At 34.7% G+C, this 16,209-nt stretch overlaps 1 protein-coding gene across 3 annotated transcripts in view; it reads right to left on the bottom strand.

The window, feature by feature from the left end:
- RANBP17 (RAN binding protein 17) overlaps positions 1–16,209 on the bottom strand; it is a 313,424-nt gene that overhangs the window by 283,605 nt on the left and 13,610 nt on the right. For all 3 annotated transcript variants that reach the window (XR_009563505.1, XM_030829950.2, XM_030829951.2), the window contains exons 3-6: positions 15,146–15,236; positions 7,061–7,227; positions 3,557–3,622; positions 904–1,008 (exon numbers count right to left, since the gene is read on the bottom strand). Coding sequence is in view for 2 of the 3 variants with exons in the window: in XM_030829950.2 (XP_030685810.1) it covers positions 904–1,008; positions 3,557–3,622; positions 7,061–7,227; positions 15,146–15,236 (429 nt within the window). In the remaining variant the exon portion in view is untranslated. The remainder of the gene's footprint in view (positions 1–903; positions 1,009–3,556; positions 3,623–7,060; positions 7,228–15,145; positions 15,237–16,209) is intronic.

Genomic DNA, 16,209 nt, shown 5'->3' with positions numbered 1-16,209 from the left:
CGACCCCCTCAAAATGTTCATTCTGACACAACCAGAACAGATTATATCTCCTAGAGATACAATGTGAAATATTTGTGGAGGAAATGATAAGAAGCTTGGGATTCTGCTTCATGAAAAACACAGAAAGAAATAAAGTGGTTAGTTAGTTCATAGAGATGAAACAAGATTGGTCACGAGTTGTTAATGCTTATCTGGTTGCTGGGTCTAAGGGAGTTTATTATACTATTCGATCTTCTTGTATATATGTTAAAATTTTTCATACTAAAAGAAAAATTTTTAAATAGAGGAACTTTCAGTCTGGCCTAGTGTGGCAGTTACCATGTTACTATATCACAGAATTTAAATAAGTAGAAACTAGTGATTAGTGGAACATACTTTGGGAAATGCTCTACTACACCAATTAACAAGCTTGAGTAGAATGAGGGAGTCCCTACATTACAAGAGAACACAATATAATTATGACTCATACTATGAACATACTAATGTTCAATAGGGCACTAAGTAGCAAACGGGAAAATATTATTTCCTAAAGAAATTATTAAAGTCAACTATCTTGGCTCAACTCTGAAAAAATATTGAGAAATGATGAATTAGGAAAACTTGCCGTCATTTCATTGTTCATCTGCACCCCATTAAAATATGGGCAGGGCAATACAGAAACTAAGTCTCAAATAGCTTCTGTAATAAGTAATCTACGGTAGGAAGACAATGAAACTACTGTCTAAAGACAAGTTACTAAATTCCCTTTGGATCTTACTTTATTATATCCCGACTAAATAAAAGTGAATTTTTTGGAACCGCTTATAGATTTGTGCAAATTAATTTGTACTTAAATTAAACGGGCACAGGGGAATTCATCTGAAATTCTTCTGAAACAGGATGCTGAATTATTAAGTAACTTACCTCTTTTAGAAGAGAGCATGCTAGCACTAAAATGTCTTTAAGAGAAGTGTCACGAAATGAGGTAGCTATTTTCCTGTGTTTTGCTGAAGGTCTAGAATAATCAACCTAAAAAGTTCAAGATGAATTTATTTAACCAGACTTGCCAAACAGCAAAGCAAAAATTTACTATGTAAGAAAAGGAATGAAAATAATGATTAAAGAATCATAAAGTATAGAGCTAAAAGAGCTTTTAAAAATCTACTAGTACAAGTGATTTGTTTAAGGTTACTCAAAGAGCTAATAATGGCAGAGCCACGACTAGAACCCAAGTTTCTGTATTGTTTTAATTCAGTGCTCTCTCTACAAACTATACTGATGCCAAAATTGAAAAGCAGATTTGATCATACTTTCAGAGGCAATATAAACACAGATTAGAAAATAAAATAAATAATTAGAAAACTCCTGAGTCATGTATCATATTTCACATTAGGCAAGTAACAGCTTCCCTGTTCCTCAGGCTCCACCTATAAAATGGGAAATCTCTGAGATAATCCTCAAATTCTAACATTCTGTGAATCAGCAAACTGAATCAGTTACAGAAGATTCTTCTATATGAAAGTGATATTTCTATATATATCAGATATGTCACTGATTCATGTATTTTGATATTCTAAAAAAAAAACAAGGCAGAAATTATAAATAATCATAAATTTGATTTACTACATCACAGTATATTCCCCCTGAATATTTTATTAGTTAATAAAAAATAATTTTTAAGAATAAGTTTACTAAGACTAGTTCTTGAGCCTCTAATCTAAAATATAATATGGCAAAAACTATACTATTAGTACCATTAATATTTCCATTTATCACTAGGAAACAGCAAACAAAGCTGAAATCTGATACCCAAACAATTATTAATACCACAGGCTACAGTGGCTATAGCATTCCTTTTGGTATCTGAAAGATGAAAATAAACCATTTTCCTTCCTGATATTTATAGATGTGAAAAAAGTAGTGAGATCAAAATTGATTATCTGACACTTCCTAAACCCCATCATATTATACTTAAATACCACATTTACTTATAGAAACATGAAACATAACAGAAGCCCAAAGTGATTACAGGGAAATTCAAATCAAAACCACAGTGAGATATCACCTCACGTCTTTCAGAATGGCTATTATTAAATAGACAACAAATAAGTATTGGCAAGGACCTGGCAAAAAGGGCACCCTTGCACACTGTTGGTGGGAATGTAAATTAGTATGGCTGCTATGGAAAATAGTCTGGAAGGTCCTCAAAAAATTAAAAAGATTGGGTTGGGCAAAAAGTTTGTTTGGGTTTTTCCATAAGATATTTTTTTTTTTGGAGAACCCAATAGCACTACCATATGATCCAGCAATTCCACTTCTGGGTATTTATCCAAAGAAAACAAAAACACTAATTCAAAAAGATATATGCACCCCTATGTTCACTGCAACATCAATTACAATAGCCAAGATATGGAAGCTACCTAAGTGTCTATCAATAGATCAATGAATAGAGTATGTAGTATAAATACACACAATGGAATTACTCAGTCATTAAAAAAGAATGAAATCATGCTGTCTGCAATAACATGGGTGGACCTAGAAGGTATTATGCTAAGTGAAATAAGTCAGATAGAGAAAGACAAATACCATCTGATTTCACTTATATGTGGAATCTAGAAAACAAAACAGGAAGACTCACAGATACAGAGAACAAACTGGTGGTTGCCAGAGAGGAGGGGGCTGGGGGCTGGATGAAATAGAAGATTAATAGGTACAAACTTCCAGTTATAAAATAAATAAGTCTCGGGGATATAATGTACAGCATGAGGAATATAGTCTATAATATTTTAATAACTTTGGTGACACGTGGTTACTAGACTTATGTGATCAATTCACATATATATATATGTATAAATGTCAAATCATTATGTTATACACCTGAAACTAATATTGTACGCCAACTGTACTTCAATTTAAAAAAAAGATGATAAAAGTTCTTAAATATAAACAATACATTCCCCTTTATTGTAACATTATTCCATGTAAAACCCAACTTCTACTTTTGTTCTGTTTAGAACCATGTTAAATACAAAAATGAACAGGAGCAGGTGAGGATGTGCTCAGCTGCTGAGTTCATAAAGGCGTTGGTGGGGGGTAAGTATAGCTTCTGCAAACTCTCCTTGTATGGGTGAAACCCATGCTAACAAGTAGCAAAGTGCCAAGTATCCTGTTCTTTGTTGAGTCATGCTGTGTATCCATTATCGAGAATCAATTTACCAAACTGCTAAACTGCTTGTCTTTAATGTGTAAGCAAATAAAGGCTTGTTCCACTTTTGCGTATAATTTATTTTTACGATTAGTATATTACTATATATACAGAGGATAAAAGGACGATCCTCCAATTGCTATGGAGAGAGGACCATGTCTAATTTCCTGTTCTTTGTAGTACTTTATATTGTTACTGTCATTTTTAGTAACAATAAAAGTGTTCCAATACTTGATTATCCCACCAATAAAACAGACACCCCCCCCCAAAAAAGACTTGCTTATTCAGAGTTTTAAGCCACACAAAGATTTTACATCAAAGAAATGACATTACCTAGCAAACTTCATGTCACCATTAGATGGAAAGGCTTACCAGGTTCATTTCCTGAGTCAATTCTGAGAGGATTATTACTCCTATTATGCAGTGTTCCACAGTACCCTTTGGAGAAAAAAACAAGTTTAGCCTAAATGGAGACAAATGATTGGTTCTTAATGTGTAAACCAGGTAACATTTACAAGTAATTAAATACTGAAACATCACATTTTCTTGAAATAGATCTATTAAAATATATAGAAAAATCACTGAGGTCCACAAATAAAAATAATGTCAAGCTCATTTTTTTGAAGGATAAATTTAGGTATAGAGTTGAATGGGAAAAAAGCTCACCTACCTTAGAACTGCATGATACTCTATAAAATGTTTTCAGCATGTAGGACTTACAATAAACTAAACCTCAAAATACAGGAGTGTAGTTTAATCCTTTTCATAAGGCCACGAATAAGAAAGAACAAAAAACAATTTTTAGCTCTGTAAATTTGCTTGAAGATAGATGCATTCAGTAAATAATTAATAACTTAGGAACTAATTTAAATCTCTCAACCTAATACCAGATAAGATCACTTACGCCCTTTTAATATTATTTAATAGTGCATGTATATGCATTTACTAAGGATCTATAATGAAGGCTTGTGAACTGCCCAATGCACTGAGTAAATACATGACTATCAATACAGTATGATGTTTTAATGTAATCAGCTTCCAATTTGATCTCAATAACTTCCTTCAGATCAAAATTCAGATTTTATATGCACATTACTAACAAATTACTCAACTGCAAAAACACATTGGAAGTATGAAAATAAAAAAATCTATCATCCAATTACAGTATAATAATTTTAAGAAAGCAATACAGATGATACACTTTTCAAGTCTTAATTTTATAGCTGGTCATTCCTTCTAACTATCACAGAATTTCACTAACACTGGGTCACTAGGTGTAACTAAATTCAAATTATCTCAGAATAAAAAAATAAAAGAAACATCCATAATTTTTGCTTTTTTTTTTTTTTGACTGCACTGGGTCTTTGTTGCTGTGCACGGGCTTTCTCTAGCTGCGCCGAGCGGGGGCTACTCTTCGTTGTGGTGCGCGGGCTTTTCATTGCGGTGGCTTCTCTCGTTGTGGAGCATGGGCCCTAGGCGCGCGGGCTTCAGTAGTTGCGGCACGTGGGCTCAGTAGTTGCAGCACGTGGACTCTAGAGCACAGGCTCAGTAGTTGTGGTGCACGGGCTTAGTTGCTCCGTGGCATGTGGGATCTTCCCGGACCAGGGATCGAACCCGTATCCCCTGCATTGGCAGGCGGATTCTTAACCACTGCCCAACCAGGGAAGTCCAATTTTTGCATTTTAATTCTTTATGGCCCTTTAGGACAATCGGAACTCTATGATAAACTACAGATTTCACATTACTGAAGCATCCATCTTCTGTGTAAACCAGGCCAATGCTCCTTAACATGTCGTTCCCTGACCAACTGTTAGTCCATGAATCTGCTGGTAGTCTGCACATTGGATTCTAATCTGAGAATGGTTTGGTACTGGTCCATGACAAAAGAGTTTGCACCAAAATATAAAACAGATAAGTCACTAAGTACACTGTTTAGTTCAGTTGGCATATTTTTCATAGCAAGTCTCTCTCGATGACGGAAGCACCATGTTGATTTACATTCTGACATAAACCCCTTATCTTGCTGTGAACCAGCAATCTGAATAGCACTGTCCTAGATGACAGTAGTATCTCCTGGGTATGTATGTAGAAAGGAGGCATATAAATGTTAGAAGTATGGCAGCAATAAGGTTACAATAACAGAGAAAAGAAGATATACAAAATTTCAGGCCATTAAAAATTTTACAAACTTAAAATAATTTTTAGTACAAAATTCACAGAAGCTGTTATTACCCAAAGGAACCATGCGGTACTATTTTAGAGTACTAAAACACTAAGTCAGTTGTCTTTCTCATGACTGAAGGTTAGGTTAAGTCATATACCCAGAAAGCAAGTGCTTTTTTTGTGATACTGTAATAAACTTTGAAGAGAAAACATTTTCTGTTTCTTCTGGTCTTCCAAAACTGACAAAAGCACACTAAAGCCCAACTTAAGCTCAACTTATCAGCCATTGAAAAGGGAGCTTGGGAAATGTTAGCCAACAAGAATGATTTCATTTCATTCAGTTTTCAACCTTGATTTTATTTTAAAAGAACTCTGAAGTCTATTCTTGTTTGCAGTGAGTGTGTGTGTGGATTCTTGATGAGCTGTGTACAATCTTAGTAAAGGACAAGAGAGGGGTGCTATTGTGTTAGTCAAAATTATATGCACAACTATAAAGTGAGAAACTCATGTGTCACTGAATAAACTATCCCTCTGTCCCACAGCAGATCTCCTCAGGGCTAAAAATACACTTATTCTTGTGATATTTTAGATAATCAAATATTTGTTAACCAGGATTTTAACAATACGAATAAAAGAGAAGCAGAATGGTCTAGTGTTTCATATTCTGAGGTTTCTAGCATTACAATGTATGACGGAGTTACATCTTACATAGGGATTAAATCTGACAGTTACTGTATAAGCTATAACATCTCAGAAAGTCCAAACAGCCCCCTAATTGCCAATAAACCAACACTGAACATCTATTAATCCAAACTGCCAGTTTTTCCTTGAGAACTGTAACAGATCACTGTTTCTTCAGCAGAGCACCAACTAAGGTACTTTTCTTGTGATTAGGGATAACATTTGCATGAAAAAGTATGTATCTTTAAATATCTGAATCATACTGAGCAGGGCATGATGGTCATCCTAAGAGGCATACAGGAACAGAAAAGAGCAGATTTAAGTTTCCCATATCACACCCCACAACATAAAATACTATGTGGAATGGCAAGTGGAATCACTGGCACAGTTTAAATTAGTGTCCTCTTGCTTTTCTTTTTTCTTTTCTTTCTTTCTTTTTTTTTTTCCAGTCCAAATACCTGAATTTGTGTAAGTTAAATGTGAGTATGTTATAACTTTAATCATTTAGGTTAAAAACATTCTTGAGAATTTAGTATGACTCAATGTATAATGTAAAAAAATTTTTAAATATATATATCTTTAGAAAACCTGTTGAAGTACGAGTGCTATGCTTTACTAGATCACTATGCAATCCTATACAAATTACCTAACTTTTCTAAGCCTCAGTCTTCTCATTTGCAAAATGTAATTCCCTTCACAGAGATGTAATTAGCATTAAATTAGATAATACATGAAAAACATTATATACATGTTTTGCATATATGCAATACAAAGACACACGTGGTTACAAATGACAACATATATTTTTGAAATTATAAAACATTATAATTTGCATTCTTCTGGTTTGGAAGTTATATGACATGATCCTCTTTTCCTGGCAATAAAAAATACAGGCTCCAGAGGATAAATAATAAACCATAATTAATATGGTTCTGGTAGCCACAAAACAAACCATTTAACTTTAAGAAAAGCAGTTTTCTAAACCAAAAAAACAACTACTGATGTTCTTATAATGTAATAATGCCTTCTTACCTGAAGAAACTTCTTCACATCAGCAATAATTTCTCTGAAGACAAACTGGTCTTTCTGAATCTCAAACCACCCCAATTTAGTAATTTTAGCAATGACTTGAATTAGAGCTTGGATGACAAAGGGAGCCAGCTTGGGTTGTGATGCCACATAATTAAGAATGTAGTTTCCTGTAAAAAAATATTGTGATCATTTGGACTATTCAGTAACTTAATGCGAATAATGTAAAAACAGGTAGTGATGACAACACATTCTTTGACAAAAAGTTAATCCCTTTCTCCAAGATACGTACTTATTTATATAGTCAGTTCTCCTATAAGGGTTATTTGGAAAAAGCAAATTTGTTCCAATTCAATTGATATATTAGGGGATAATATGAGTATAATGCGAATGTCACTTTCATTTTTGCATAATTTCATTCAGAAAGAAACTAGGTGAATAACGAAAACGGCAACCAAGCCAAACGAACCAAGCCATACTCAAAATGCATGTATCTACTAGCTATCTCAGTTCATCTCGTGTTATCAGACTCAGCCCTTTTGGTGTTACAATTTCCATCCTATTTCAGATCACCTTCCTTCTACCTTCATAGTAACTCACAAATTTCAACACTTCAATGAGTTATTTGTTGAAGCGGGCCCCCTTCCACAAACTTCAGGTCTTCTTCAAGATAAAATGCTGTATTTATTCCACTATTTAGTATTTCTTAACCATTTAACATGTGTAAAACTCTACTATGTCTTTTATTAGATTTCTATCCTTTTTCAATTTTATTTCCATAACCCCATTTCTCTAATAAGCCCTGTGGTTTTACTACATATCACTGCACAGCATAGTGATTTTAGGAATACATATGGCATGTTATAGCAAAACTGACTACACACTATCTGGCTGTTTACACATGATCTTAGCCAAAAGGCCAAGAAGCGATATCTGGCTGTTTAAGTGGCAGAAAAAAATACAAATAATATAATGTGATAAAATAAGTACATAAGTCAAAGAAAGTACGAACAGAAGAGTAAAGCCTGGAATAAAGTTAATATACCCAAATCTTTAAAAGTGGGTAGCAAATTCAGCTATGAGCTTCCTAATGGAGGAGTGATTGAGGTTACAAATGGGCCACAAAAGTCTATCAGAAAAACAGAAGAAAGAAATTTTTTAAAGGGAGAAGATTCCATTTCTACTTTGGCCCCGAAGGCCAGCATACCATTTGGGAAAAGAGTGAAGAAAAAGTAAATATTAATACTTCACTATTTAACTAAAAATAGCTTTAATGGAAACAACCCCAAAATCCAAGAACACTTTCAACAGCTGTTCTTGACAACTGTAATGAGAACCTTGATATAAAAAAGAAAAGTTCTCACGACTAGCACATTACAACCTTAATTTTTATTAACATTAAAAATACACAGTTATACAAATAAAAATACTATTAAAAAGCACAGATTTTCCTAGCATTAAGATAAATCTGAAAGAGATTTCTGCTATGGATTAAAGTAATATGGTTCTCTTAAGCTTCATTACATGTAATCTTTTATTTCAATAACAAAACTTATGAAAATGACACTGCCTCCTGAACATAAAAGAAAATCTGGTTTATTTACTTCTATTATTTTTATTTTTAGTATCCTGAAAAATTTTAACCCGGAGGGAATGTGAGAAATCTATATGTAGGTAGTGGTAACCACTGGGAGGGTAATCTCAACAATAATAAAACAACAAAACAGGAGACAAACCAAGTTTCACATTTAAGCTAGGTACCTTTAGCACACCTTCCCAAACTCCCTGAGCAAAGATACTAGCTAATAAGTTTATTATCTAAGGCAAAAAAATTTAATAGACTGTATTTCTGTTACTTTAGTTGAATGTTTTACATAAAATATTCTCACGTTATGCTTATTACATGACCTATAATAGTGTTCCAGTTTAATAAGCAAGAGCCAATGATAACAATCAAGTAAAACAACAGCAATCTAATCATCACCAGCCCAAGATAATAGGGAAAAGCCATACCAAGAAGAAAATGAAATGTTCAGAAAGACACATGGGAGAATGAAATAAACAGCTGGAAAAATTCCCCAACAAAAGTTAACAGAAACTTGGAAAGCCATGCACTAGAGGCTCTTTGAGTGTCAAATGCCTATATGATAACAACAGTATTTAGCATTTATGAAACAAGTTAGAAATTACAAGCGCTTCCCAGAAAAAAAGCTTTATGTAGCTCTCACAGCAATGTGAAGATATTGCTTTTATATTACTATTACTATTATTCTGTTTCCTAGGCAAAAAAATATGAAGGTCAAAGAGGTGAAACAACTTGTCACAGTGGCCAAATTGGGACTCTGAGTCAGGTTGTTTTGGTTTGAGTTTGTTCGTTTCCTGCTTTCAAATACCGGTCAAACCATATATTTTAGTAATAATTAGTAATTCAAAAACTCTACTAAGTCCAAACTTGTAGATAGTCTCTTGGAGTGTACTGTCATTAGATTGAAACTTTAGGTATTACACATTATACAAATTTAATATGAAATATTTTTGACTGATTAATTGAAGTCAAGTAAAAAAATATGCCACAAAGTCTATCAGAAAACATACAAAAAGAATATAAAAGAAAGGGGAAAGACTCAATCTCTACTTTGGTCCCAAAGACTAGCATGTTATTCAGGAAAAAAATGAAGAGAAGGTAAATACCTCAACATTTAACTACAAATGCTTTGATGGAAACAATTCCAAATGCTGTGAACACAAAAATTTGAGCTATAATCTATGCCTTGAGAGCTAGCTTATAAAATATTTGGAGAGACAGACAAAAAGAAACTACCACAGGAAGATCAATGTAAGACTTATGAGGTGAAGATGTGGAGAAACTGCAATGTTCACACATTGCTGCTGAGAACGCAAAATGGTATAGGCACTTTGAAACACAGTTGGACAGTTTTTTTTAAAGTTAAGCATAAACTTACCTATGACCCAGCAATTTCACTCCTAGGTATCTACTCAAGAGAAATGAGTATATCCACACAAAGACTTGTATGTCAATGTTCATGGTAGCACTATTCACAGTGGCCAAAAAGCAAAAACAACCCATATGTTCATCAGGTGGTGAATGGATAACAAAATGTCACACATCTATACAAGGGAATATTATTCTATAATAAAAAAAATGAAATACTGACACATGCTACAACATGGATGAACCTCAAAAACATTTTTCGAAGTGAAAGAAGTTAGATGTAAAAAAACTACACATGATAAGATTTTATTTATATGAAATATCCTCAGAAGGTCAATCTATACAGGCAGAAAACATCTTAGAGGTTGGTGGTATGGGAGCAGGACTAACTGTAAATGAGCATGGGGAGTTTGGAAGGGATGATGGAAATGTTCACACAACTCTGTAAATTTACTAAAAATCAAAAATTGTACACTTAAGTTAACTTTATGGTATATAAATTATACCTCAATAAAGCTGTTTGAAGAGGGGAGTCAGCAAGGAAGGAAAGAGGGAGGGAGGGATGGAGTGAAGGACAGAGAAAGGGAAGGAGAATTGACTGATTTATATAGGCAATTAAACTTAAGCTACACTTTTATTTGAATAGAAGATTAAAAGGACAGCATTCCAGGCTAGAGAAACAACATAAGAAAAGGCACCAAGGCAGAAATAACATGGCATGAGGAAAATACCTTCTGGTACAAATAGGCTAGTACCAACGAGATATAAGGCTACAAGGACGGGACGATCCATCAATTACAAGCTCATGAAAGGACTTGAACACCAGGCTGAGGAAATGGTATTTAATTGATGAGCGATGGTAAGCCATCGTTAATTATACTAATATAGGTAGAAAACAGTGTGCTGGACACAGAGAACATGCAACAGAGTTAATGCTGGGAAATAATGAAATATGTAGTCTGGGACCATATCATGAAAGAATGAGAATTTTAGAGTTGATGTAATAAAGGCAATGTGACTTTGAGGCAATCTTCACATTTTCCATTTTAACTGACATACCAATTATTCTATTGGCACATGTCAGACATTTCATAACATTCTAATCTACTTGCAGAAGCAAGAGTAGTAACTCAAACCCAAGAAACTCATAAAGGAAACACATCATTTGTTGCTTGAAATTGTGCGGTAGGTTTCTATTTTTCTCTTTTTTCCGAATTTCCTTTAATGAGTGTACCTTTTCTTTTTTTAAGTATCCATTTTAAAAAGATAAGTGCAAGAGACAATCTGAATAGGCCCATATCTATTAAATTAACTGAGTCAATAATTAATAACCTTCCAAAACAGCAAGCACCAGGCCCAGATGGGTTCACTGATGAATTCTACCACACATTTAAGAAAGAAATTCTACCAATTCTCTACAATCTCTTCCAGGAAAAAGAAGGAGAGGGAATTCCTCCTAACTCATTCTATGAGGTTGGCATTACCTTAACACCAAAACCAGACAAAAACATTACAAGAAAACTTGTAGTTGAGCCAATATCTCTCATCAATATAGAAACAAAAATCCTCAACAAATTATTAGCAAAGCAAATCCAACAATGTATAAAAAGAGTTATATACCACAACCAAGTGGCATTTATCCCAGGTATGCAAGCATTGTTCAACATTTTAAAATCAATTAATGCAGCCCATCACATCAATAGGCTAAAGAAGAAAAATCACATGATCAAAATAGATACAAAAAAAGGATTTCAAAAATTCCAACTGCCATTCATGATAAAAACTCTCAACAAACCAGGAACAGAGGGGAACTTCCTCAACTTCATAAAGAACATCTACAAAAAACCACAGCTGATGAATAAAATCAAAGAAATTAATAAATGGAGAGATATTCCATGTTCGTGGACAGGAAGACTCAATGTTGTCGAGATGTCAGTTCTTCCAGAACTGATCTATAGATTCAATGCAATCCCAATCAAAATCCCAGAAAGTTTTTTTTTTTGGATATTGACAAATTGATTCTAAAGTTTATATAGAAAGGCAAAAGACCCAGAATAGCCTACACAATACTAAAGGAGAAGGACAAAGTTGGAGGTCTGACACTACCTAACTTTAATTTTTATAAAACTATAATAATCAAGACAGTGTGGTACTGGTGAAGGACAAATAGATCAATGGAACAGAATAGAGAACCCAGAAAGAGACTCCCATAAATACAGTCAACTGATCTTTGACAAAGGAGCAAAGCTAATAAAACGGAGTAAAGATAGTCTTTTCAACAAATGGTGGCAGAACTGGACCTCCACATGCAAAAAAATGAATCTAAACACAGAACTTACACACTTTACAAAAATTAATTCAAAATGATCACAGCTCTAAATGTAAAATGTGAAACTATAAAAACTCCTAAAAGATAACAGGAATAAAATCTAGATGACCTTGGGTTTGGTGATGATTTTTTACAAACAACAACAAAGGCACAATCCATGAAAGAAATACTTGATAAGGTGGACTTCATTACAATTAAAAGCTTCTGCCCAAGAGAATGAGAAGACAAGCCACAAACAGGGAGAAAATCTTTGCAAAAGACCTATCTGATAAAGGACCATTTACTAAAATATACAGAGAATAAGAAAACAACAACCTGATTTAAAAATAAGCAAAAGACCTAAACAGTCACCTCATTAAAGAAAATATACAGACAACAAATAAGCATATGAAAAGATGTTCAACATCATATGTCATTAGGAAACTGTAAATTAAAAACAGTAGGATTCTACTACACACCTATAAGAATGGTCAAAATCCAAAACACTGAAAACACCAAATATTAGCAAGGATGTGGAAGAACAGGAATTCTCATTCATTGCTGATGGGAATGCAAAACTGGTACAGCCCCTTTGGAAGGCAGTTTGGTGATTTCTTACAAATCTAAACATACTCTTACCATACAATCCAGCAATCACTCTCCTTGGTATTTACCCAAATGAGGTGAAAACTTATGTCCACACAAAAAACCTGCTTTATAGCAGCTTTATTCGTAATTGCCAAAACTTGGAAGCAATGAAGGTGTACTTCAAAAGGTGAACAGATAAACTGTGGTACATCCAGACAATGGCACGTCAGTCAGCATTAAAAAGAAATGATCGGGCTTCCCTGGTGGCGCAGTGGTTAAGAATCTGCCTGCCAATGCAGGGGACACTGGTTCGAGCCCTAGCCCAGGAAGATCCCACATGCCGCGAACAACTAAGTCTGTGGGCCACAACTACTGAGCCTGTGCTCCGCAATAAGAGGAGCCACCACGATGAGAAGCCTGTGCACTGCAGCAAAGAGTAGCCGCCGCTCACCGCAAAGTAGAGAAAAGCCCGGGTGCAGCAACAAAGACCCAGTGCAGCCAAAAATAAAATAAATAAATTTAAAAAAAAAAAGAAAGAAAAGAAATGATCTACCAAGCCATGATAAAACATGGAGAACCTTAAATGCATATTACTAAGTAAAAGAAGCCAATCTGAAAAGGCGACACACTGTATAATTTCAACTACATGCATTCTGGAAAAGGCAAAACTATGGAAACAGTAAAAAAGATCAGTGGTCGCCAGGAGTTAGAGGGGAGGGAGGGATGCATAGTTGGAACACAGTGGCTTTTTAGGGCAGTGAAACTATTCTGTATAATACTATAACGGGGGATATGTGTCATTTATACATTTATCCAAACCCACGGAATGCACAACACCACGAGTGAACTCTAATATAGACTATGGGCTTTGGGTGATGATGATGTATCAATGTAGGTTAATCAACTGTTACAAATGTACCCACTCTGGTGCAGTATGCTAATACTGGGGAAGGCTATTCATGTGTGGGGCCAGGGGGTATATGGGAATTCTCTGTACTTTTTGCTCAATTTTGCTGTGAACCTAAAAGTGCTCTAAAAAAATAAAGTCTACCTAAAATATGTGTGTTTATGTGTATAAAAGTCAAACAAACAAAATCACAATGTTTTATGACAGGTTTTTAATGTCTGAACCCTTATTTTTTAAACTGTAAATTTCTCTTTTGCTTTCTTAAGCACACAAGTCCATGAGAACATGGATAAATTCTCCTCTAGGTTTTCTTCAGCCTGGTAGGTTTTTTTTTTTGGTAGATGTTCTTTATCAAGTTGAAGGAGTTCCCCTCGGTTATTAGGTACTTAAGAGAAATATCAGTCAAACATATGAGGCAAATGACAAATCATTGTGGGATCTGACCATTCAAAAACTGAGCTTAAAGAACCATCATATATAATACTACACTTTAACTTTTCTGTTACACAAATATGAATCATGTAAACCTTGAGGCTGGAGAGCAGAAATGAGTCAACAGTCTATCATGAACAAAGATAACAAAAAAATTCCCATATCTCAACTATCAGAGTTTTGTCCATATGAAAAACAAACTCACACACTTAAAATACGAAAATACATTACTTCTGAAAGCATATTGGTACTTTATAGAATCAATTTTCCAACTACACTAAGTTCCAAGCACTGTTCCTCCATATACACATTATTTTCCTAATAAGTAGGAATCTGCTTTTGATTTTATATGCATCCCATATGATTTTGATATAGGATTCTGAGAAATGCTGGAGGGTACACTTCTTTCCCATCATTTAGTTGTATATGATGTTAAGATAATCGCTAAGAGCATGGACTCCACAAAAATTGTGTAAGTTTGAATCACAGCTCTACTTCTTGCTAGATGTGTGATGATCTTGGGCACATTATAGAGCCTATCAAATCTAATTTCCTCATTTATAAAATGAGGATAACAATAGTGCCCATCTCAGAAGTTTGGTAGATAAAATGAGATAGTGCAAATCTTAGTAAATACTATAGACAATAAAATGCTAGTTATTATTTATTATCAAACTAAACAAATGCTTTTCTGACAACACATTTTTGTATAACACATTGTTATTTACATTGTTATTTACATTGTTATTTATTTATCACTACATGTGTAAAGGAGACTTGACTACTCATCTTTAAAAATGACAATAAAATAACTTGCAAGCCTGTTAACAGTTTAGCATATTTAAAAGCAAAAATTATTTTTAAAGTGCAATTTGATAAAAAGCATAATAAACCACTTACTGATATCTATTCTTTGTTCAATCGGCAAAGGACTGACTCGGCTAATAAGTTTTGAAAGACATGTTGCTGCAAGGAGTTGAGCATAGGATGTCTGTAAAGAAATATAAATTTTAATAGATTAATCAAAATACTATGATAAGGGAACTTCCCTGGTGGAAGAGTGGTTAAGAATCCGCCTGCTAATGCAGGGGACATGGGTTCGATCCCTGGTATGGGAAGATCCCACATGCCGCAGCGCAACTAAGTCCATGCGCCACAACTACTGAAGCCCGCGCACCTAGAGTCCAAGCTCCGCAACATGAGAAGCCACCCAGCTCGCTGCAAATAGAGAAAGCCCGCGCCCAACAACGAAGACCCAATGCAGCCAAAAAACAATACTATGATAGGAACTTTTGCTAAGCAATATTGGGAATTTTTCTGGTTTTCCAAACTGGCAGATTTACAAGGGATAAAATACACACACACACACACACACACACACACACACACACACACACACACACAATCCCTCATAAGGGTGGGGTAGTTGAGGAAGGTATAGGTAGTCTTTTCAAATGGCAAGCAGTTGTTGGGCTACTGAAGCCCGTGCACCTAGAGCCCATCCTCCGCAAGAGGAAAAAAATGATTATGAGCAAGTTCAAATAAAATACACTTACCATGTCTACAGAGTCCTACATGTTCTGCCCTCTGATTATCTCTTCAAATTCATCTGGTTCCACTCTTTGCTATCCTCTGACCAAAACAGCCCTCTTTCAGTTCCTTTCAATGCCTTTCCCACCTTGACCTCCCCCCTCCTTCAGATCCATGCTGGTTGTATTCACTCTGACCACCAACTGCCTTAACTTAATAGCATACTCAACCCTTCAAAATCTGATTCAGTTATTCACTCTACCCCTAGCAATCTCTTGTAAAGATAGCCCTATTTTTTTTCTCTAGACCAGAGGTCAGCAAACTAAGGCCTGTGGACCAAGTCCCACCTGTTTTTGCAAGGCCCATGAGCTATGTATGGATTTTACTATTTTAAACAGTTGGGAAAAAAATAAAAACAATAATATTTTGTAACA

Source organism: Globicephala melas, chromosome 3, assembly GCF_963455315.2.
Source record: "Globicephala melas chromosome 3, mGloMel1.2, whole genome shotgun sequence".
Classification (NCBI taxonomy): Eukaryota; Metazoa; Chordata; class Mammalia; order Artiodactyla; family Delphinidae; genus Globicephala; species Globicephala melas.
Note: the sequence above shows the minus strand (reverse complement) of the source record. Positions and strands in the feature narration are given on the sequence as shown.